Source organism: Cyanistes caeruleus, chromosome 4, assembly GCF_971803275.1.
Source record: "Cyanistes caeruleus chromosome 4, bCyaCae1.hap1.1, whole genome shotgun sequence".
NCBI lineage: Eukaryota > Metazoa > Chordata > Aves > Passeriformes > Paridae > Cyanistes > Cyanistes caeruleus.
The window spans coordinates 34,385,700-34,408,446 of NC_141704.1; the positions used below are offsets into that span (position 1 = coordinate 34,385,700).

At 42.7% G+C, this 22,747-nt stretch overlaps 1 protein-coding gene across 6 annotated transcripts in view; it reads left to right on the forward strand.

The window, feature by feature from the left end:
• PLBD1 (phospholipase B domain containing 1) overlaps positions 1-22,747 on the forward strand; it is a 54,962-nt gene that overhangs the window by 20,727 nt on the left and 11,488 nt on the right. For 4 of the 6 annotated variants that reach the window (XR_015286428.1, XR_015286425.1, XR_015286427.1 and 1 more), the window contains exons 5-10: positions 2,312-2,476; positions 3,682-3,826; positions 10,441-10,641; positions 10,751-10,891; positions 14,780-14,965; positions 16,603-16,709. Coding sequence is in view for 2 of the 6 variants with exons in the window: in XM_086887635.1 (XP_086743761.1) it covers positions 2,312-2,476; positions 3,682-3,826; positions 10,441-10,641; positions 10,751-10,891; positions 14,780-14,965; positions 16,603-16,709; positions 18,233-18,400 (1,113 nt within the window). In the remaining 4 variants the exon portion in view is untranslated. Of the gene's footprint in view, positions 1-2,311; positions 2,477-3,681; positions 3,827-10,440; positions 10,642-10,750; positions 10,892-14,779; positions 14,966-16,602; positions 16,710-18,232; positions 18,482-22,747 lie in introns of those variants that run through there. The other 2 variants (XM_086887635.1, XM_023929556.2) reach the window with 1 other exon arrangement.

A 22,747-nucleotide genomic window follows, 5' to 3' on the forward strand; every position in this document is an offset into this window, starting at 1 on the left:
AAGTGTGACATTATTGCATCTGGTTTAGCAACATTTTATATCCAGTAAACAAACCCAACCCTTTTGTCAAGACAATTTCTGAGGGAGGGGCACTCAAGGGACATAAAGCCTTTTCATCTGCCTAATGCTCTACCAACGCTGTGATTAATCTTGGGCTTGTCTATGCAGGGATATTACTCTTGAATGAGGAGGTGTCAGAGTTTTAAATACTAGAATGACTCCAGGATAACTCTCTATTTGTACTTCCTTATTTTGTACTCAGAGTGCTCAGTCTTGGAGAAGTTACTGGAAAACAAATGCTATTTTATAACTTGCCTATTTTAATGTCCCATTTAAACAAGCCTTTAGGGCTGGTTCTCTTCTTTCTGCTGCCCTTTTTAAGTTTATTTCTCCCTTCCTTGAATGTAACTCAGTCTCAAATTGATTTTTTTTGTTTTGCTGTTCAGGATAGCACCCTGGAGGAGCCACACATTCTAGCAAAAGGACTTTTGATGTGGCTTTACCACCTCTCTGCTTGTCAGTTTCATTCATTCATTCTTCTTCAGGATCTAAATGACATATGAAACGAGTTTTTCTGACATTACTGAAATGTGAGATGAGAGAAGGTGATTACAAAAATTGTAATACACCCTATATCACGTAGTTATGATGCAGTTTTTTAGCTGACGTTAAGAAAGCAGAAAAGTGGGAAACTTTTTTAAAATACTCAGGCAATTCTGACTGATGCTGTAGCAGCATCATTGTAGCTACCTGCAGATACTACAGTGAAAGCAGGTTTTATGAAGGAGAATATGGAGTGGTAGCAAATGGATGCCAAGTACGATTAAAATGTCTTGGGGCTGGCTGAGCAATCTCCTGCAAGCCAGTTTGTTCCCTTCCTGGTGGTACTGTACAGTGATGTCTGTGTGAATCAGACATTGGAAAATGGCTTTCTCTTATTGTGGGTTTTCAGTGCAGCTGGATGGGGAAAAATGGTGCTTCAACAGTGCCAAATCTCTCAATATGGATTCCAGTGAAATAGAAATTGTGACTGGTTTGTAACTGTTTCATATCTCTGAGTTGCTTTGAACTATCCAAAGACATGTCTTGATGTTGCTCCCTGTTTGGATCCTTACAGCAAAAACATGATGAACTAAAGCAATGTAATGTACGTGAAAGTTTGTTTTGTATTTTTTCCTCAAACTATAGCTGCTGTTGGGGTCTTATGCTACTAATGGTTTTAGTTGCCAGAATGGCTTATTTCTTTTGTGTGTAAGCATTGTGGGAAGGCTTAATTCCTTCCCATGGGATACATAGACTGGAGTTTACATTATTTCTGGTTTTCCTATTGGTTATTCTTTCTGCCAGAGCAGCAGATGGATAACACAAGAATTCAGCCTTCTGAATAAAAAGCAAATAGATTTGACACTGTTTTATTTTTCCTCGTCCCCCTTTACTGAGGTTTGTAGAGAGGTCAGCCATATGGGTTTAGTAACAGTGATTTATATTGTAAGTAATGTGTTTCTTTGCTATGTGATTATGCGGCATTATAAAATTACTATTCACAGTCCTACAGTGATGTGTGTTCTGACTTCTTTTCCTTAAGCCTTACCTTAACAAGAGGCATGGTGAAAGCAAGAGCAGGAAAGATTTAGAAAATGGTATTTGGAGGTTGAGGTTAAACCACTATTAAGCTTTCATTTTTGAAGAGGCAAAGTAAGAGGAGGTTCTAAAGAGCATGTTGCACAACCAGCTGTGTGTAGTTAACCCTGTTAACCCTGGCTAGCTCCAACCATAAGGAGTTTTCTGAAGCACTTCTAAAGCAGAGTGCCTCTTGAATGACTTTGCTTTTTCAGCTAGTTTGATTGGTTTTGTTAACATTGTTTCTCTCGTTTGTTTCTTCCTCCTCAGACCTGAGGATGTCTTAAATTGCAGTGCTTATAAAAATCCAAGAGCTCCCAAGAGCATTACTGTAAGGTTCTTCAAAGACATCTAGATAAACAAAAAAATAAAATTTTACCTTAGTATATCTGTAACAATGTACTGATTGGTATGCTGCTTGCAAACACACACTAAGGTTTCTTGAGTTACAGTTACATCTTCCTTTTTGCCTCAGAAATCATAGCATTGGTAATGCCACTACAAGGGCCAGATCCTGGAAGTCTCCTCAGTGCCGGGTGCCATACTGAGTGTGAGCATCTGGGCCTTGTCAGTAGGCATTTCATAGACCACACAAGAGCTTCCTTTGGGAGCAAAACACAAATTCTAACCACTGAGGCTGTCTTGATATTTTTCTGTCTCAGTGTTCTTTGTTGTCTTCCCCTTTATTCAGCCACTGAGCAACTTCGATATCCAGTTTCTGAATGCAGTTGGAGACCTGCTGGACCTTATTCCTGCATTATTTGATTATTCTGCGCGGGGTGGACAATGCAATGTGGATGCAGGAGGCCATGGGAGATACCAGTGGGACATGGGACATTGCTCTGCACTGATAAAGGTGAGCACCAGAACTTAATCTCCAGTGACCATGTTGATTTGCAGTGCCATGAGTCTGCATTTCTGGAGTCTTCCCTGTTCATGTTGCATGTGCATAAGGAGACTTCTGTTAACGATCAAGATGCATTTATTAAGTTTTCATTTGTGCCTACATAGGATTTTGAGTCCAGTTTTTCTTGCTTGTGTTCAAGGGTGGGAGGAAAAGGCCAAACCAAACCAAAACCACAGAGATGGATGGTGAAAAGCTGCTAGAATTACTAGGGAATGAGGAACTACCAGGGAGAGGAGACTGCTGAGAATAACTCATTTTGCCTAGAGAAGTGAAGTCTGAAAAGGGGTATTGTGAATGGCTGCAAATACACTGGGCAAATAGGCAGGAAATAAAGGAAAATGATTATTTAAGCTATTATTTAAGTGCTGACTTAAAAACAAATGGGTGCAAGTGGCTGATGTTTTCTGTTAATAGTGATACCTTTGAATGGATTTCCAGTAGGAGTGATGACAGAAAAAACGCCCACGTTTTTAAAATAAGTGACTGATGCATCATGGTGGCAATTACATTTTCCAATTAAAAATATTAAGGAGATTTAATCAGCATCCAGAAGCTCAATGCATCACAGAGAAACAATATTCACCTTAAACTGAGAAACATTAACTGAAGCATTTGCCTGCAGCAAGAGGTTTTTGCGCTAACAACAAATCATAGAACCAGGGAAATATTTTGAAGAGATGATCTATCTATCTATCTATCTATCTATCTATCTATCTATCTATCTATCTAATTTTACCTTCTCAAAATTAATTTGCTTGCATTTGCTTTTGTACTTCAAAGTGGATCAGAGGAATTCTCACAGAAACAGCATGTTTTAAATTAATGTTGGATATGTTTGCAAAGATCTGATCTGAATGTGTGAATAGAACTATTCAAAATGAAACAGGGGGAGAAAAATCATACCATGCAGATATCCCAAGTAACCCCAAGGTGTTTTATTTTGAAAATAACACATGGGCAAGAATTGTTTCTAGAGGTTTCAGAAATTTATTTAGTACACACCTAAAAGCACAATAATCTGCTTTTTCTTCAACAGTGCAATTAATCAAACTACCTAAAACAAGTTCTCCCAGTTTTTTTCAAGCAAAAAACTTGAAAACTTGCAGAATATCGTGAAGTCTGAAGTTATTAATCTTTCTGCTCCTGTTTTCCAGGTTCTGCCTGGATATGAGAATATATATTTTGCCCATTCCAGCTGGTTTACTTACGCAGCCACACTGAGAATATATAAGCATTGGAACTTCAATATAGTTGATCCATACACCAGCACCAGCCGTGTCTCGTTCAGCAGTTACCCAGGTAAAGTCAAGAAAACTGAAACAATGTAGGTACTCAATTTGGCATGGACCACCTCGTAGCTGCCTGGCTGTGAAAAGGATGGTAACGGAACAAGCGCTGGCTTTATTCTACCTTAAAACTTTTAGCCATCAAGAGAACAAAATGGCAGCTTGACTTTTCTGTCTTGAATATAATGTTGTTGTCATTGTCTTTTGTTGTTGATTAATCATCTTCAGTGCTCTGAATAGTACTGGTTAAATATTTTACCTCTGGGACAAACATGCTGCTTTGAGTTCTGCTTGTGTTGTCTGCAGTCATCTCAAGTGCTGAACTCCTCACCATGCCTGTAGCATTTGCGTGTTTGGTAACAACCATTTTGAGCACTTCTGTTTACCACTGACATGACTCTTGCTGTAATGGGATTATTACTGAGTATCAAACACTCACTGTTTGAAAATGTATTGGCTTCTTTGATGTTCGGTTCAGAAGCCTTCAGTTGGTTTGCTGGGTTTTTTTTTTTTTCCTTTCACCCCCCATCTTCCTCTCCCAGCTTCTCTATAAGTTGTTGCAGAGGGGAGTATTTTTTAATGCTTATTTGGTGTGTTAGTAATATAGCCAGACAAATATTTAGAATCTTTTTTAGGGAAGTTTAGGCCAAATGTTAGAAATTGCCAGCAAGTAATGTTTGAATAGCAAAATATATACTATGTATGTACATAGTACATAAAGTGTACAGAATAGCACGAAGAAATAAGAATGTGAAAAACCAAAACAAATCTATAACTCTTAAAGCTCACATTGCAGAAGTTTTTAGAGGCAAAATTTCAAGTTCACAAATACCCAAACAGTCAAGAATCTTCATAAAACATTTTAAATTAAGTAAATATCATAGCGGATTATCTCATTCTCATGAAATTTTGTTGGTTGATGATTAAAAATGTGCTTTGTTGAGTTATGGTGCCTTACTGTAAGGGCAAGGGTCCTTCATGGCAGGGGCTCCTGAATCTGTGACTGGGAGAATGTTTTGAAAAGTGTTTGCATTAATTTCACATTGAAAACAAGCCTTTCTCTGTGGGGGTCTGACCTTCCTCAGGGATGCAGTCTTTTCTGACAACTGGGATTTTTAGTTTGAGGAAGGGGTAGGGATAGTCTGAATATCTCCTAGTGTACAGTCTTCCAAGAGCTTAGGTTATCTGCAATTGCCTTGGAGGAATTTCACTCATTTGTTGCAAGGAATTTTGCCAAGCCTGTGTAATTGGGTTGAAAGCAAAGTTTTCTGAACTTTATTCATCACGTGGATGTTCATAAGGTTATTCTGGCTCTCATATCTCTCAGCTGAAATACTGATGTTAGGACAACCCTTGAAAAGAATGTGGCTCTGTTTAGCAACTGTTGTATGCTGCATTGTGCTGCAGATTTAAAACTGGGGATCAAGATCAGCTACACAGAGAATTGATTATTTTATTTTTAGTGGGTGTCTGTGGTGTTGTCTTTTGGTTGTCCCTTTTGTGGGTTCTTTGTTTAAGGAAATACAAACATTCTGTTTGATTGAGACTGATAAAGCATAGTGTGTGGCAGGATAGTGGAAGATCAGCTTCTGCTTTGCTGAAATGGTTGGGGTCTGTTCATTGGTGTACAAAATCCCAGTGTGCTTCCCTGACAGTGTTGAGGTCTGCAGAGATGGCTTATTTTAAAGCCTCCTATTGCCATGTGTACTCTGACATAGTGATGTGGGAAACTGTTCTTCTACCAATGAAACTGACTGAGAACTGTTGCAAAGCGTAGTTCCCATGGCTACAGTGAAGTTTGAGAAGTCTGTGGCATGTGAAGTGTGCTCACTGGCTTCCTGATTGCAGGGTGCTATCACAAGCACTAGCCAACCGTGGCCGATTGACTGCAGCAAATTGCATTAGCTGTGGGTGTAGTTCACAGACTTGCAGTTTTCCATGGAATGAGTAAGCAGTGGCCTAGAAATGCTCCAGGGACATCACGTAGGAAGGAGGCAACTGCCAAATTCCTCTACTCCATGTTATGATGAGAGATATTTTCAGGGCATCTGACTCTGGAATCTGCAGCTCCTGGCCATGGTTCAGCTTGACAGTTGTAATGTCTCCCTGCGTAAGTGTTCCTGCTTTTAGTCTCTGTCCTGATAGACACTAAGAACCCATAAGAAAGGCCAATTTAGTAATCTCTCCTGAATAGTAACATCATCCTATGGACATAAAACTATTAACTTCTGGAGGAAACAGAGAGCATTAGAAGACAGGTGCCCTTCCAGGCCTTCACAGACACTTAACTGAGTTATTTAAAAATTGTTGTCATCTAGTAAGACTGAATATAAAGTAAAACTGTGCTGCTGTGTCAAAAAATGTTAAGGGGTCGTTTGTCTTTTGAGAAGGAATGTGCCAAGGCCATGATTTTTCCTGGGGTTGTGGAATAAAATTATCCATATGATATCTTTATTTACTGAATTTCAGAAGACAGGCTACTAGATTGCAAAAATTAGTATTTGCTGTGACTCAGTTTAGAGGTTCTGAGGCTATTGACTAACCATGACTTGTGTTCTGGTGTGCACTGTGGTACAGCTGGAGAGCCTTGCACTTCTTTGCTCATGTTGAGTGAGCAGGTAGGAGGACATGCAGGGATTCCAGAATCCATCCCAGCTTCCCCAGCAGTTATCATTGTTCTGCCACCGAGTTCAAATGTCCATTGTTAACAGCATCTCTTCTCTTTGCTGCTTTCTCCCCTTCAGAGCAGCAGTAGTACTGCAGAGGCATAGTCAAGTGGGAATTAATGGGAGCTATAATCCCTGTTTTTGTAGAATTATTTTTTCACTTGCTGCTCATTTCCACACTAATTCACCTTAATCCTCACTTGAACTCTGTTCATAGTCTTCGTCTGCAGAGCTGCATGTAAGACAGTTCTGTGAACCTTTGGAAAGGAGGAATATCTGAACTGAAAGCTTGAGCTTCAAATTGTCTTCTTCAAACTCTGGACATGAGTAATTCCTCTGGCTGGTGAATCACTGCATAGCAGAGTGAACTGAAATTGTACAGAGAACATTACTGTTCCTCACAAATGTTGAATGAAGCTGTGCTCATTTGAGGGAGTAAGAAAGTGATGATAGAGACAAGGTAGGTGCTATGTTTTGCACCACATATCTAGTGGTGGATCAGACGGGAACCTACAGCTCTCCTCCCTCTGTGCCCCTTTACCCCCACCTCCAGTCAATTCTTTACACTGCTCATTGAGGCAAAGAAATGACCCAAACTAACTGCTAAAATCTGTGGTTTTCTTTGGATAGCAGGGAGGTTTCAACTTCCAGGATTATAATCCATTTGGATGGAGCTCTTCCAAACTCCATTTAAGAAAAGCAATATGCCATTTTGACCAAGCACTCTGGTTTGGATGGATAGTGAGCTACCTTCTCTGTGCTGAGCCACAGTCTTGTTAAGTATGTTAATTTGATTGTATCAGTTTAAACAAAACAGTTGAAGAAAAGTTGAAGAATTTTGCTTCAACCTTTCCTCCTCTCATCCATTATTGGGATCTTTCTTGGTTGAGCTGGGTGGTGATATAGGAGTAAGATGGCACAAGTTGTCTTGATGGATGCCTATACATGTCATTCATCTATCTATCTATCTACACATGCTAAGGCAGGAGAGAGAGGTAGTTTGTATCCCTTGCTTTGATGTAATCTGGTGTTAGTGCAGCATAATCCTTCCCCACAGTTTGAGGAGGAGCTGGGAGGAAGAAACCATGGAAAAGGTGGTAGCCGTTGTTCTCAGGAATACCTTGCTCATGAGGTATTCCCTGACCATTTCCTGCTTCCCTGTTTCCTCCAGCATCTATTTAAAACCTGTAGGGAAACAAAGGAAAGTGTCTGGTGAGCTTTGGAGATAAAACCAGAGCTATAGGGTGGGATGTGCTATTTCTTATTGCCTAAGAGAGATGTGCAAGTTGAAGGAAGGCAGCTGAAGATTGTTCAGTCTTGACATGAGAAGCAGCTGCTGAGTCTCTGCTAATCCGGAGAATATCTTTACTTTCCCATATACAAGTGTGTTTATACACCAGAGCACTGGGCATCACAGCCAGGAGCTACTCCCATCCCTGAGAGGTGGGCTAGACCTCATAGCTTTGACTTCCAGTCTGTAAAGCTGACCCTTTCTGCACTTGAATGAGCACAGTGACCGTTTAAAACACAAATAAAACTGATGCTGTCTGGTTCAGAAAGCAGCAGTCTACCTCTTTCAGAACAACAGCAGCCAGGAACGTGCTGCCACCCACATGCTCTTTGATGTGCTGACTTTCTAGAGAACACTGTGGCTCAGATTGCAAAAAGTGCTTTGCTTTGCTTGGCTGATTAATGTCATGGTGAGTGAAACTCCAGACTCTGGAAACCTCCGTTTTCCAGCAGAATTTGAAGACTGAATCCAAATGGCTCAGATCCATAAAATGCAATCAGAAGTACTTTTGCTTTTTTCTCTGTAGAGTTGTCAGGTTCATAGAGGGAGGAGTTAAAAAAAGATTAAAAAGTTTTAACTGAGTGTTCCTAACAAAAATGGGAGGTGGGTTTGCAGAAAAAACACAGAAGAAGCATACAGTGAGACACCTTCAATTACAACAGATGCTCATACACACTTAGAAGAATGGCTCAAGAGGACATCAAACATCTTGCTAGACTTCCCTACCCAGGTTTTATTTTTCTGGATGTCTTTACTGTGGGTAACTTGTTGCTTGTGTTGTAGCTTCCTTTTGTTTCAGAGTTGCCTATGCCTTATATCAAAATGGTATAGGCCATCTTGGAATAATTAGGCTAGTAATGGTGTATCATGGAGGGCATGTTGTGTTATAAAACATTGCAGGATAAAACTTGGTAAATACTAAGGCCCAGAAGGAAATCCCCTTCTTTTCAGCTTAGCTGAGCTTTGCAGTTTATTTGAATTACAAAGTTCAGCCTTCAGTTAATTCAGCATCATTCCTGTGTTAGCATTTGGTTTGAGTCAAGTTTTTCTGTCTTATCTCAGCTGTTGATTGAAACTGAAGAACAAAACAAACCAAGTAGTTTCTAAGTAGGACACTTGGCATTGTCACCCACAGGAATGATGCTCAATTCACATCACACTTGTTTTAACTATTTCAATTATTGTCTCTGGGCAAGTACCACTTGACTTGTTATGCAGCAGATTATTGCTAGAGTATCCCATGTCTTTGTGTAAAATAGACTGGCAGTTTAGGATGTTTCCCTTGTCCTTATTTATTTGAGAGAAATCTCTGCTGATAATGTACATAATATATTGACTCTCTCTCCACAAGTAAAATACCAGTTGACAGAGTGCTCAGTCTATTCTATACTGATATTTTTTTGGACAACAGATGGCCATGTAGTACATTTTCCTGGATCTGCTCTAATTTGAAAACTTGCTACTTTAAAGAAATTCTGATGAACTAAAGTCCTTAAACATTACTTTTGCTTGAAGGTAGTCTGCCTTTTATTAAAAAGCCCAGGAACAGGAGCCAGAGGTAGGCTGTCTTTCTTGCTGTCACAGGTTGGTGACCTTTTCAGATTGTGTTAATGAAGCTTGCTGTGGAAGATTTCAGGGGAGCTCAACTATTACAGTGTAGCACAGCATTTTAGCATTTTGTACTCTTGAGAACCGACGCTATTAAAAACTTCTTAACAAGAGTTTAGGTTCTATATGACTTCCCCATCAGGAGCTCAGTTAACAATTTTTCTTCCCCAACCTGGCAGCCACGTATCTGCTGAGTAATCTAAAAGTCAAGTTATTTCTGCTGTACAAGTAGTCCCCATGCTGTCCAAGGCATAGCTGACCTTTGCAGCTCTGTATGACACCTCCCAGCGAAGGGTTTGCAGCTGGACCTAGCACTTCTGTTGGCATGTAACCTGGAAGGGAATCCACCCCACAGATCCATCACTGTATTTACTTTGCAGAGCTGGCAGGCATAAAAAACCACAGTGACAACATGTCAGAAAGAAGAGTAGGTAGAGCTCCTCCTCACATACAGGATGTAGTTTATGATTTAAGAGATGCCTGTGTCTTGGAGATGCTTTTAAGAATAATTAGGAAAAAATTAAACTAGAAGGAAGATTTTTCTGTTTGATTTATTACAGTAGGAGTTAATTAAGGGGATTAATTTAATTAATTTATGTTGTCTTTACAGAGTAAAAATCTGGAACTGATACTGGTTGATAAAAATGTTTTTGTGGAGTTTTTACTTTACTTTGGACTTCATTGTTGAATTTTTATACTTTTTTAGTTCACTTCTTTGTTAGAAACAAGCACTTGATAGGTATTTAGTGTATGTAATCCTTAGCCTAAGACTTAAGTTGACTTATAGAGAAGCTTCCAGGTTTGGCACACAAACACAATGCAAATGCTTTAGACAAAGAATTAGATGTCTTGAAAGTGTGACAGTTTCTCATTTCCAGCTGTGTTGACAGCTGGGCCTAAAACCGCTGCAGAAGTTGCTACTTCATCTTTAATCTTTGTACAGTTTGAGTTCATACACACATGCAATGACTCATCTGTATCCTTATGACTTGTCTCTGTTTTGTTCTATGATTATATCAAAGGTTCACAAAGATAACAAGTTTTTTGTTATTGCTGTTTAAGGCTTTTTGGTCTCCCTGGATGACTTTTACATACTAGGCAGCGGCTTGGTAATGTTGCAGACTACCAACAGTGTTTTCAATGAAACCCTCATTAAGCAAGTGGTGCCTGAATCTTTGTTAGCTTGGCAGAGGGTCCGCATTGCCAACATGATGGCAAATGATGGCAAAACTTGGGCAGAGACCTTCTCAAAGTGCAACTCTGGTAAGTACACATTCATATGCATCTTAGGAAAAAAAGATGTGCTCCCTCTACCTCTTGTACTTGTTTCCTTCCCTTGGCAGGACATGTAACACTCTGTTCTTATACCCAGGAACCTACAACAATCAGTACATGGTTCTAGACCTGAAGAAAGTCAAGCTGCAGAGGAGCCTTGATGATGGTGCATTGTACATTGTTGAGCAGATCCCAACTCTTGTGGAGTATTCTGATCAAACAAATGTTCTCCGGAAAGGTAATAGCTCCTATAGTAGTTACTGGCTTAGGAAAATTGTCTCTTTATGCCAGCTGAGAATTGTATTTTGTACCAGGGAAGGGTTTGTTGAACAGTAATCCTGAGTTTAAAGTAAGGATGCCTCTGTAGCTGGGTCAATTGCAATCCATTTATCTGGGATGCTGTGGCAGCAATGCAGTGAGCATCTGTGTCTCCTAGAAGCACAGGATGGAAAAACAGATTTTGTCTCCTTGGTTGCTTGCATCCTTGGCTTTTTTCTGGTATTATTTTGCCCTGTTGAAGAGACCAATGAGGGAACATGTGAGATCTGTTTGAAGCAGTACTAAATAACTATGATGCTGTGGGCTACTTGATTTGATTGTTGAGTGAGTAACCTTGCAAGAAGATGAAATTTTGAATACCAAAGAAGTTTTATGTTCAGTTTATCTCCTGAACTTTTCTGGATCTCTGTTTTCTGATAAATATTTGCTATTTAAAAGGTTCTTTAATTCCCTAGCAAGACTAGCAACAACTTGATCGAAAACAAAGAAAAATCTTGGTGAAGCAGAACAGTTGCTGTCAGGTTTAATTCACAAGTGTTTGCTAGACACATCATCAGCAAAAATCCTGAGCCTTAAGTGTGTCTGGTGCTTTGTGCTCCTTCTCCTAATCACATGCTGAGGGGATAAATTGATGAATTGCTCATCATCAAAATTATGGGAAATTTGTCTATGTTAGCAGCTGGGGTTGCTCCTCTTTGAAATTTTTCCTCGTGTCTAGCTTCTTGGAAAGTTCTAGCTTATTCCAGGCATTTGCCACATTGTCTGTGTAGTTTTATAAGATATTTCTTACTGATAATTTGGAAAAGTCCCATATCTCTCTCTTATGCATCTCTGTCTCTTTTGGCTTCCTTTGCCTTGGGCTTCTCAATGCTGTGTTCTACGTGGGGTGCAGACAAGCTGATAGAAACCCTCTAACTCTGGCACTGGAAACATTTCAACCCCATCGTGGCAGTGCTGTACCTATGCAGAGAGGCCAGGCTTGGAAGGTACCCTGAGTTCCTTTTCAGCAATGATTTTGGAGCAGCTGTGTCGCATTCTCTGTAGGACTGAGGCCAACTCCTGGGCTTGGGCACATAGTGACCACTTCTTCCTTCTGAGATGTTGTAGCTGCTCTGTTCTCAAAGGTGGCAGCATGTATTAGAGGTTACACATTAATTCATACCTACAGTATGTCTTTTCCCAGATACCTAAGTGTACCTTGTGTATATTGGATAACAGAGTGGTCAGTCTCTGGGATTTTAAACATTAGGAGGACAGCCTTCAACACACAGGATGGGCTAAGCACTGCCAAAGTGCAGTTTTGGAGACCTCAGCGGCTGTAAACAGCAGATTGGAACTCCTCCATGTCATGCAGGACACCAGACAAGTCCCATCAAGGCTCCTGCCCTGTTCCCAGGTGCTTAGAGCAGCTCAGGTGAAGAAGGTTTATGTTTCTCAAGAGCAATGCTGGCTTAAAGTCTTTGTAGAATAGCTGACCCTGGCACACTCCATCATTGCCATGTAGCTGGCATGATACATTGCCATGTATCATGTCCCAAGATAATGCACTTTGGGCACTCTAGTTTGGTCAGAGTGAGTTTGCCACCAGCACTGGCTTTTTAAATCTCTTTGAAGCATAAACCTAGAAACAATGGAGAATGAGAATTGAAGTCTCATGTGAACAAAGGCAGGTATTGCTGTAGTAAGCCTTGTACTGAGGAAAAATGAAGCATTTCCTTATACAGGTTTGAAAATGGAAAGATTTTTTTTTTTTCCCCTTTTGTGGCTTCTGTCATCTTGTTTTGTAGGCCATTGCAGGTGAGTTCTCAAAAGCAGGCATCTCTTATGTTGCCTTTTCCAGGCAAAGATGTCTGGGTGCTTTCTGTTTATTGACAAAGAAAATCCAGAAATCCTTTAGAGGAGGTGAAGGAGGGCAGCACTGTCTGAAGTGAAGGAATAGGTCACAGGAGTAGGCTGTAGTTCATGTTTCTTAATGATGAATGAGTAATACATCAAAAGAAATACATCAGAGCAAAACCTGGAATCTGAGTGTCTTCCACCATATGTGCAATATTCTTATTGCTCTGTCTCTCGATATTGCTGATACCTTTTCCTCTCAAAGGGCAGAGGAGGAAAGCATTTTGATTCAGAGATTTTTTGCTGCCTTCATGTCATCCCTTCCTTTCAACCTCATAGTCTTTCTTGACTTGTTTTTTGTCAGTGTGCACCCTGCCAGGTTTCACTGGCTTATAGCAGCCCTCGGGTAAAGCCTGGCTTAGGCTGACTGCTGCACTCTCTGCATGGGACTTGCAGTCTTGCAGAGCCTGTGACACAGAAGAGCTCTTGCTGGAGGAGAACTTCAATAGCTTCCTCTGTTTTAGCAATTTTAAAAAAAGGTTTTTCCAGGTGGGAGAAATGGTTCATCTGTACACACTGTGCTTGTGTGAGACAGTAGCACCTTTTTGAATCACAGCTAAACCTTACTAGTTTGGAAGTTGATGTATCTGTATCCTCCGGCCTGCATCATTAGCGACTGGTGAGTTGCTCATTTCTGGAGGACGCCTGTATTGCAACACAGCCTGTACACAACCTGTTTCCTTCAGGTAGGCTCTAGGTCATGTAAGCAAATGCCAGCAGACAGGATATTCCTGTCTTCCCTATCCTAGGCAGAACCCAAGCTGGTGAGGCCTCTACTCAGTGTTCCAGTGCTTATGCTGTCTGCATCCTTCAGGAATTTTGGTTTGTATCTGTGGGTATTGCTCCCAGTGAATTCCAGTTGATTTTCCTAAGCATCTTACACCAGACTCCTCACACTGTGCTGGGCTGATCCTAATATGTGGAGGCCTGCATTTACCAGTGCCTAGATAGTAAATCTCTAAGCCAAATCCTGATGCATGTGATTTGAGAATGAACAACAGAGAATGTTAGCACTTTGGAGACAACTTGAAAGTGTGCAACTCTTGGGCCTAGCTCATGTTGCATACTTGCTGCCTAAAAAATAGAAAAAAATAAATGTTAAAGTATAGGTATCCTTATTTATTCCAGGACTTCCTGGAATAAATAATAATTACTTCAGATTCTTACCTGGAAAGTCTGACTCTTTATAAGAGCTTTCCACAGTGGTCTTCTTTCAGGCAGTTTTATGTTGCCCACCTAAAACATTTCTCTGGAATCCTGCCTGGCATCCTTTGCTCTTGAGAGTTCATGAAACTGCAGGATTGCTTTTGGAAAAGTTAGAGCAAGGCTCTGCTCTGCTGATCAATCACTTCTTAACCTTCAAAGGCAGCTACTGGCAAATGTGCAGCAATCCCTCATCTTTCTTTATCACTGTGTACAACCCCCAATGTACAAAGCGTGTGTGTGCTGGCCTGCCTCCTGTTCACCCCAAGTAGCTCTGTGGTCTCTGTGTTTGTGTGTGTCAGCATGGTGTGGTGTTCTGCTTTGGTGAGATGGGAAGGGGGCAAAACCAGAGTGACTTCAGGCCTCTCACTGAAGGCCTGGTGCAGGTAAACGATCTTGCAGTCCTTTGAGGTTCAGCAGGGAAACCTCTGCAAGAGGGCTGTGGCCATGCTGCATGTTCAGGCTCCTGCAAGTCTGATCTCAGCTGTTTTGCAGGATGAGTCCTGAGGGTGGAAGTCTGGGGGCGGGTTGCCTTGGTACGCACAATCTCCAGTGGCGTTACACTGGGAGTCAACCCTGGTCATGCCAGTGACTGTTGCCTTGTTGTGTTCAAACCAGTTTTCTGTGTTGTTCCTCGACATTCTGCTAAGGCAATGCAACATGGAAAATGATTTATTTTCTTTTCTGATACAAGTAAGAGCATTCAGCTTTTCCAAGTGATTAACAGATTGGGATTTGTCTCTGTCAGGTTACTGGCCTTCCTACAATATCCCTTTCCATGAAAAGATTTACAATCTCAGTGGCTATGCATCATATGTTGTCAAGTACGGCATGGATTTCTCCTATGAGCTTGCTCCAAGAGCAAAAATCTTCCGTCGAGACCAGGGCAAGGTGACCAACTTGGAAAGCATGAAGTACATCATGAGATACAACAGTAAGACACATTTTTGTGTGCTGTGGAGCTGTTCTTAATAAGCAGTGTTACTTTTATTTCGTGGATTATAGTGGGAAGCTGCAGCTTCACATACAGATCAGTTATATTGTCTTAAATGCAGAAAACAAAAAGGTAACACAAGCTTATTTTGGAGGTAGGAAACTTGGCTAAAATTGCTCTGTCAAGAACAAGGCTCCTTGGGCTTGTTATTTGACTTTTCCAGAAAGCTTCTGCCTCCAAGAAACTTCATGGACTACTTTCACCTAATACATCTACAGCCTGTCAGTCTTGAAAGCCTTAAAGCCTAAGCAACAGTTAGATGTGATCAGACCAGATAGTTTAGCGTAAAACTTAAGGTCTTTTTCCATGTTCTGGCAAATGGTCTCAGGTGGGATAGAGTTAATTTTCTTAGTGGTTGAGTACTGTGTTTTGGATTTTGTGTGAGAATAATGTTGATAGTTTAAGTATTACTTAAACTCTGATGTTTTAGTTATTAAGTAAAGTAAACTTTTCAGTTTCTCATGCCCTGCCAGCGAGCAGATGCACAAGAAGCTGGAAGGGCATGGCCAGGATAGCTGACCTGAAGTGGCCAAAGGGGTAATCCATACCATTGAACCTCATGCTTACTGTGTAAACTGTGGGAATTGGCTTGCAGGGGCTGATCACTGCTCAGTCATGGGAATTGCATTGGTCAGCAGGTGGTGAGCAATTGTATTGTGAATCACTTGTTTCTCTCAAGGTTTATTTCTCTTGCCCTCCCTCTCCTTTTGAATTTTCATTATTAACAATTCAGTTATTGAAATTGTTGTTATCTCAATCCCTGTTTTTTACCTTTCTCTGATTCTTCTCCCCATCCCATAAGGAGTGGGGTTTGGAGGGATGCAGTTGTGTGGTACTTAGTTGCCAGCAGGGGTTGAACCAGGACAGTAGGTAATGCTCTGTTTTTTCCTGACTGGGTTCTCCTTAACTGGATTAAACCCAGCTTAATTAACTTCTGGCTAAGCCCATCTGAAAGTACTGATAGCTTTAGATGCTATATTTTTATTCCCAATTATAGGGAGCTTGCTGATTACTGGGCTTGAGGTTTGGGATGCCTCTCCCAGGGTGGGGTATCGTTCCTGTCTGGGCTGTGAGTAGCAGCGTGCTCGTAGACGCTGAGCTCACCACCTTCCCCTCCTGGCTTGCAGCTGCTGCAGTGGGTGTTGGAAGGTTTTGCTCCTTGACACTTAGTTTTATCCAAAACAGGAAAACAAAGGCTCTCATTGCTGCATTTCCCTCTCTCCCCGCCACCTCCCCCCCCTGCCCCGCAACCTGCCACTTCCCTTTGTCTCCTAACAAAGTTTCTACAAGCTTTCATCATGTGGAATTTCATCAGATGGAATTGCAGATTTTGTGGTTAGAGGTTGGCAGTGGTGCCTGTGGGATGCAGAAGTAGCTGTATGGTCTTGAATTAAGAGCTTGTCTACTTAATGTCCTGAGTGCTGACCTGTAGCTGGTACCGAGGGAGAAGCATAAAAGCAATGTGACAGAGTGCAGTTAGCCAGCTTTTAGTGGCTCCAGTACTTGGCATCAGCTTTTTGTGAGGGAGCTAACGTTTTTTTCTTTTCTTCTGCCCTTCCCACCACATTTCACCCCAGACTATCAGCGTGATCCTTATGCTGAACACAATCCTTGCAATACCATTTGCTGCCGGGAAGACCTGAATCCTTCTTTACCGGTGCCTGCAGGCTGCTATGACTCCAAGGTAAATTACCTCAATTTCAACATCTGCTGAATGTTTGCTGCAGCCTGTTTGTGCTCCTGCCAGACCTGTAGCATGTTTCCCCTGCACTAGGGCAAGCATGGCCAGGCATGTCTGTTCCCTCTTTTCATGCTGTCTGAGTGCTTGGGTACCTCCTTGGATGGGAATTCTTTGCAGTCTCATTTCCTGTTCCTGACATTAGTCCTGGTACAGTGGCAGGGGATACAGGGAGAGGTGTGTGAAACGACTACATCCAGGGGAGCTTGTGGTATTCAGGGCTTAAACCCCAAAGTCTTACAGCAGGAAATGAATCTTCAGCTCACTCAGGGAAGGAGACTGTTGTACAGCCTCAGCCTCCTGTTCATTAGGACTCTGTGGGTGCCTCCCAGAGCCCACAGGATGTGGTTGCAGTCTCACTTTAGGTTTACATTTACAACAGCCTGGCTCTCTAGTAAGCCACCCTGCTCTGGGGCTCCATCTCTCTACGAAACTGCTTTCTGGAAAGTTTGGTGAAGATCACTTTGCATTTTAGGGAGATGTGGGAAAATCCTTAGACCCCGTGTCATGGAGAAAGCAGCATTTATTTTAGGCAGGTTATATGGTGTGGTATTTTCACCATGAAGAGCAATGCCCAAGTGAGCAGCTGTGCAGCCCTGGTGTACTGGGAAGATGTACAGTGTTTTATCCTGTGGGCTCCAGCCTGCTACATTTCTGGATTGAGTTTGGTGGCTAGAATGGGCCTGGGGAGACTATTTTGGTATCTCCATCACTGTGTCTGGCCAGCTGTGTGTTGCAGTGGACAGTAGTGGGAGAGTCCCAGAGCTGGCTAATACAAGAGGAATTCAGAAAATGGCTTTGTAGAGGGGTCTGGTAAGGGAGTGGTCAGTGCATGCTGCAGTGCCTTTGCCAGCATGGTTAGGCAAGGGGAATGGACTGAGCTGGAGATGGAACAGGGGGCCTGAGAGGGGCATTGAAGGAAATAACCCAGAGCACAGGCCAAACCTGTTCTGGTTATAAACTCTACAGACAAATTTAGTGGCTGAGTTTGGGGAGATGGAGCAGGCTGGAAACCTCTCTGGAAAAAATGAAGGAACAGCACAGAGCCTGGGTAGCAGTATTAACTCTGCTGCCTTTCTCCATTCCCCTATTACCCTGACATGCCCCAGGGGATGGCCCAAGTGCTCAAGATGCAGCAGAGCTTAGGGCAGACCCCCTCATCTGCCTGCTGCAGCCCCATAAAAGCAGGGAGGGATTTCCTAAGGGCAGATGCTCTGGCTCTTTCAGCCTGGCTAGTGCAAGGGCTATAGGACAAGTGTGGGCTTGTGGTTTGCTGTTGCCCTTCAGCACTGGCTGCTGTGTGGCTGAAGATGCCTCTGTGCAGGGGAGGAATTGCTGCCTGCGCTTGTTTCCCTCTTCTCACTTCCCTCACATTATCAAATCTCCCGGAGCTGTTCCTGCTGTCTGGGATGGGGATGTGTCAACCCTCACGCTGCCCTTTTGCCCCGGGTTCCTGTCCTTTGTTCCAGGTGTCGGATTTCCGCCTGGCTGCAGCTTTCACAGCCTCTGCCATCAATGGCCCTCCAGTGCAGGGCGGTCTCCCCGTCTTCAGCTGGAGACGGTTCAACCGCACGCGGCACCAGGGCCTGCCGGAGTCATACAACTTCGATTTTGTCACCATGAGGCCGATCCTGTAAAATCAGCATCAGTATCCACAAGTGGATTTTTTTTTAATGGAAATTTTATTCTTGTGTAATAAATCAACCTGAATGTCCACATCCCTGTGCCTTATACCTGCCTTCCCATGTCCTGCCTGCTAGGCACTTTGTATTGATACTGGCTGCTTCACTGTAGCCCAAAGCACGTTCCTTTCTTCTGAGCTGTTTGGGTGGCCCTTCTTCTGACTAGGATTGATGAGAAGCAGGTGGCACTGCTTTCTGTTGATCTGAGCCATCATCACAGCTGTCCCAAGAGCAGGAGTGAGGAGCAGTGCCACCAGTGGGAGTGATCTGTTTCCAGTAGCAACATGGGACCTGTCTCGAGGGCTGGGCCAAGCACGGTTGGCCATGCTTTGGGCCATGAAAGCCTTATCTCAATGTTGGCTTGATGTCTGCCTTTTGTCTGAGTAGTGTGCTGCAAGTTGCTTCCCATCAAGCTTGTGTTCTCAATGTCAGATCAGTCTGTTCTGTACAGGATGTAACTTCCAGTGGCATTCAGTGTCAAGACTTGCTTTGTGTGGCCAAAGCATCTGGTGATGTCAGGCTGCAAAAGAGGGTGAAGGGAAGCAGCCTGATGCTTTGGAAGTGCCCCCACCCCAGGCTGCAGGGACAGAAATGTGATGCAATGGATCTCTTACAAGGGATCTCTCTCTTGGAATGGATGAGCCCTTGGAATGCAGTTGCTCAGTGCCGTCTTTGCCTGCTCTCTCAGATGTGACTAGGGAATGTGACAGTGAAATGGCTGTGAGGGCCAGGGCTGTGCACATTACTCTTAGTTACCTGTATTTACATCAAGGAATTGAGTCACTGGGCTGTTTTGTGCTAGATGTTCTATGTATAATTAAGTAAAACAAAATAAACAGCTCTTTCCTCATGTCTTTGAATGGTCCAAGCTAAATAGTGCACAGCATTGCCCTGTCTTAGGAAGGTAAAGAATGATGAGCAGTGTGAGGTTTTAATGAAGCCTCTGGAGTTTAGCTTGTGTGATGGGGAAGGGAGCATGTTACTGCAATATGGGTGAGGTTCTACCTAAGTATTTGGCTGTCACAGTAAGGATGATTTTTGCCAAGGGAGGAGGGAGACCAGAAGTTACAGCAAAGCTGTTGATGAAAAGTCCATGAAGGGACTGAAGTAATTTGTTTGCTGAGGTAGGAGGTAGGTGTGAGATGCTGTGTGCAGAGACATCCTCCATAAGGTGGTGGAGCCACTACCACAGATTGGATTGAACTGATCCAGACTGAACAGGCTGCAGCAGGCATTAAGGAGGACACTTAAGGAATGGAGCTGGGTCACAAAGACCAGTGCAAGGATCTGAGATGCCAGCAAGCAGAGGACCAAGAATCAGCTGCTTGTTTGAAACTGGAAGCCCAGAAGGGCTGGAGGATGGCTTAACTTCACTCTCACTCCTAGACAACATAGCAACATTGCAGGATACATTTACTGTTTTTTTCCACAGTTTTATATAAAAATACAAATGGAGAAATACTGTTTAAGAGTTGGTCCCAGGAACCAGGACATTTCCAATGGATTACTACAGTTGAACAGTGTTCTTGACCCAGGGCACAGCTAGATGCTTCCACCTGGAGGGAGTAGAGCTGTGTGGCACCTGTGACCTGTCCATGACATGACAAATAGGCCTGGAAATGGCAGCTCTGCCTTTCTCTCACCTTGAGCCTCCTACTCTAAGGTATGACCTGCTTTATACTCCAACCCTGAATTGTGGGAAAACAGAGCTCCATTTTTGAGTCCCTTTCTGTAAGTATTTACTTACTAAATAAACACTAAATAGTATTTACTTTACTATTTATCTGATTCTTAGGACTCCAATCCATGTGACTGTGACTGTTTTTTTGCCTATGGTTGTGCTGCTAAAGGCCGCTGCATTCCTCTTGCTGTGCTGTCCTTGGTGCTTCCTTTATTGCCAGGCCAGCCAGGATTCATCTGCCAGTCCTAACCACAGAAGCTGGGTCCACCTCCTCTTCCCTGCACAGCTGCATCAGGGACCAGGGGAGGTTTTGATAGGGTTGCATGGCCCTGTAGGCAGGTGCAAAAGAACTGACAGACAACTGCATGAAGTTTAAAGGTCTCTTTGAGTATCTTATTTCCTTCCCCAGACCCCACTTGGAATAAAAAAAAGGAAGGTATACTCTAAGCGGAGGATTTGTAGCAGAAGTTGCCACCTTTTTTGTACCCTGCTTCCAGTTTTTTTCCAAGTCCTGTGTCTTCTGACTCTTCAACTTGTTTCTAGATTTGGCTAAAGAGGGACTAGTTGGGGAGATGGAAGTGGGAGGTGATTGTGATAAAATCTCTCTTGCCATAATGAAAAAATCCTCTTCAGTCAATGCCTAGAGGAAATGATTCCTCTCAGCAGGACGGTCAAAATTGTCACATGCAAGCTTTCACATGCTTTCCCATCCCTCTTTTCTGAAATTCAGTAGCAAACTCACCCCTCCTGGTTCTAGTGGTCATACCCTCAGAGTACAGCCTCAGGTCTAACAGGGGCCACAGTCTGTCAGCATCCTCTCTCTGTAGCAGGAGCCACCTGGGCAAGGTCTTATCAGCCTGCCTAGGCCAGGCTGCACAGTACTTCAGGACAAACCAACAGCAGTCCTTTGCTGTCCTTTGGACAGTGCTGCTGGCTCACATTTGATTCTCAGCTGACTGCTGGGGTTTTTTCAGTTTCCTTAGTAGAAGCAGCAGTGGTGTGCAGAAATGGACTTTGCTCTTGGTACATTCTGCTCTGGGGCTGTAGGACTTCTTTCCAGACCTACTATGGAGTGTGTGCCAGAGCTACCCTGCAGCAAACAGTGAGTTCACACGTTCACATTCTCACTTTACTTTACTTAGCAGGAACTGCAATTACTGCAGTGCTTGAGCAGAGTAGTTAAGCTGTATTTGATGATAAAATATAGGTTCTGCACTATGTGCTGTACATATACCTCTTAGTCTAAATAGGCAGTTTGAGAAACTCAGGACTTTCAAGTGGGATTGTGCTGAGGCATCACTTCACAAGAGTCCATCATCTTCTGGTCAGTGACTTGAAGCAAATTTTAGTAAGTGCATGGAAACTAATTATTACCATCACAAATTAATTATATGCCCTTGAAGTACAGGCTCAGCACTAACTCAGGGTAGGCATGTCAGTAACTGCATGTTCTAAGGACTTTGAGTTCTCTACACTTTGGTAGCTGGGTCCAAGAGGTAGATTTTCCCAGACTGCCTTCTAGTCCAGCTGTTTATTGGTCCAAAACAAGTTGCTGTTCCTGGCTTCTGCCCTTAAAGCAGCTGGGTAGGAGGCAGAGTCCTTCATGATGCCTGCGCTGAAACACGCTTTTATTAATCATGATTTCATTATGCCTGAGTGATGCACTTTGTGCTGAGCACAGCAGCTGCTCCCTGGCCAGGTGAGTGGGCCCCCATGCTTGAAGGGTGCTCTGAAAAACTCTGGTAGTTTATGTTCATTGCTTCAGAGATCAAACCCAGCATCTTGGAGGGCAAGGAGAGCAGCACCAACAACTGGATTTGCATTCCTGTATTCATTTGAGGCAACTGTGGGGTGCAAGTCACTTTATTCTGTCTGTCCACACTTTGCAGAAATGCATGGAAGACAACTTTGCAGAAGTTACAACCTTGCTTTGGTTTTTTTGGTTCTGTGAGGGCAGCACCATGCAGTTGACTTCCTGCGAATGACCAAGGGCCAAACTCTTGCTGCTCAATCTAACTTGAGCAAGGTGGTAACACCGCTAATGAGGAGGAGCAGGGGCTCTGGGCTCTTTTTTGAGAGAGTTGCCTTCTGAGGTGTCAGGAACTAAGCACAAATGACTCAAAATGTTAAAAACCCAGTAGTTTTATTTCAAAGTATAAATTCCAGGCTTGTCAGACAAAACCCCACTACAGTTAACACAGACACACACTAATCTACAGTACATACAAAAACAGGGAAAGTGGCAACAGCCCAGTTTAAATTGGACATTAAATCAGTCCTACATTTTTTCTTTTGTATTTACAAGTCCAGGTGGAAAACAAAACAAGAAATCAAATTTGGAGTTTTCCAACAAAGGATTTTGCACGTTTGACTTCCGTTAGCCAATAAATTACTAAAGCTGAACAGGAATTCCTGAACAACTACTACTCGGCTATCTTATTTACAGCTACACCCAATTAATTTAAGACAGCAGTACAAATATATATGTGTGTGCGTGTGTGTATACAAACACACACATCTATACATACATATATAGACATATGTATATAAAAGAGAAGAAAAGAATGCTCAGCCTGCATAACAATAATGAGAACGATGCCTTTTTAACTTAAAAGGGATGA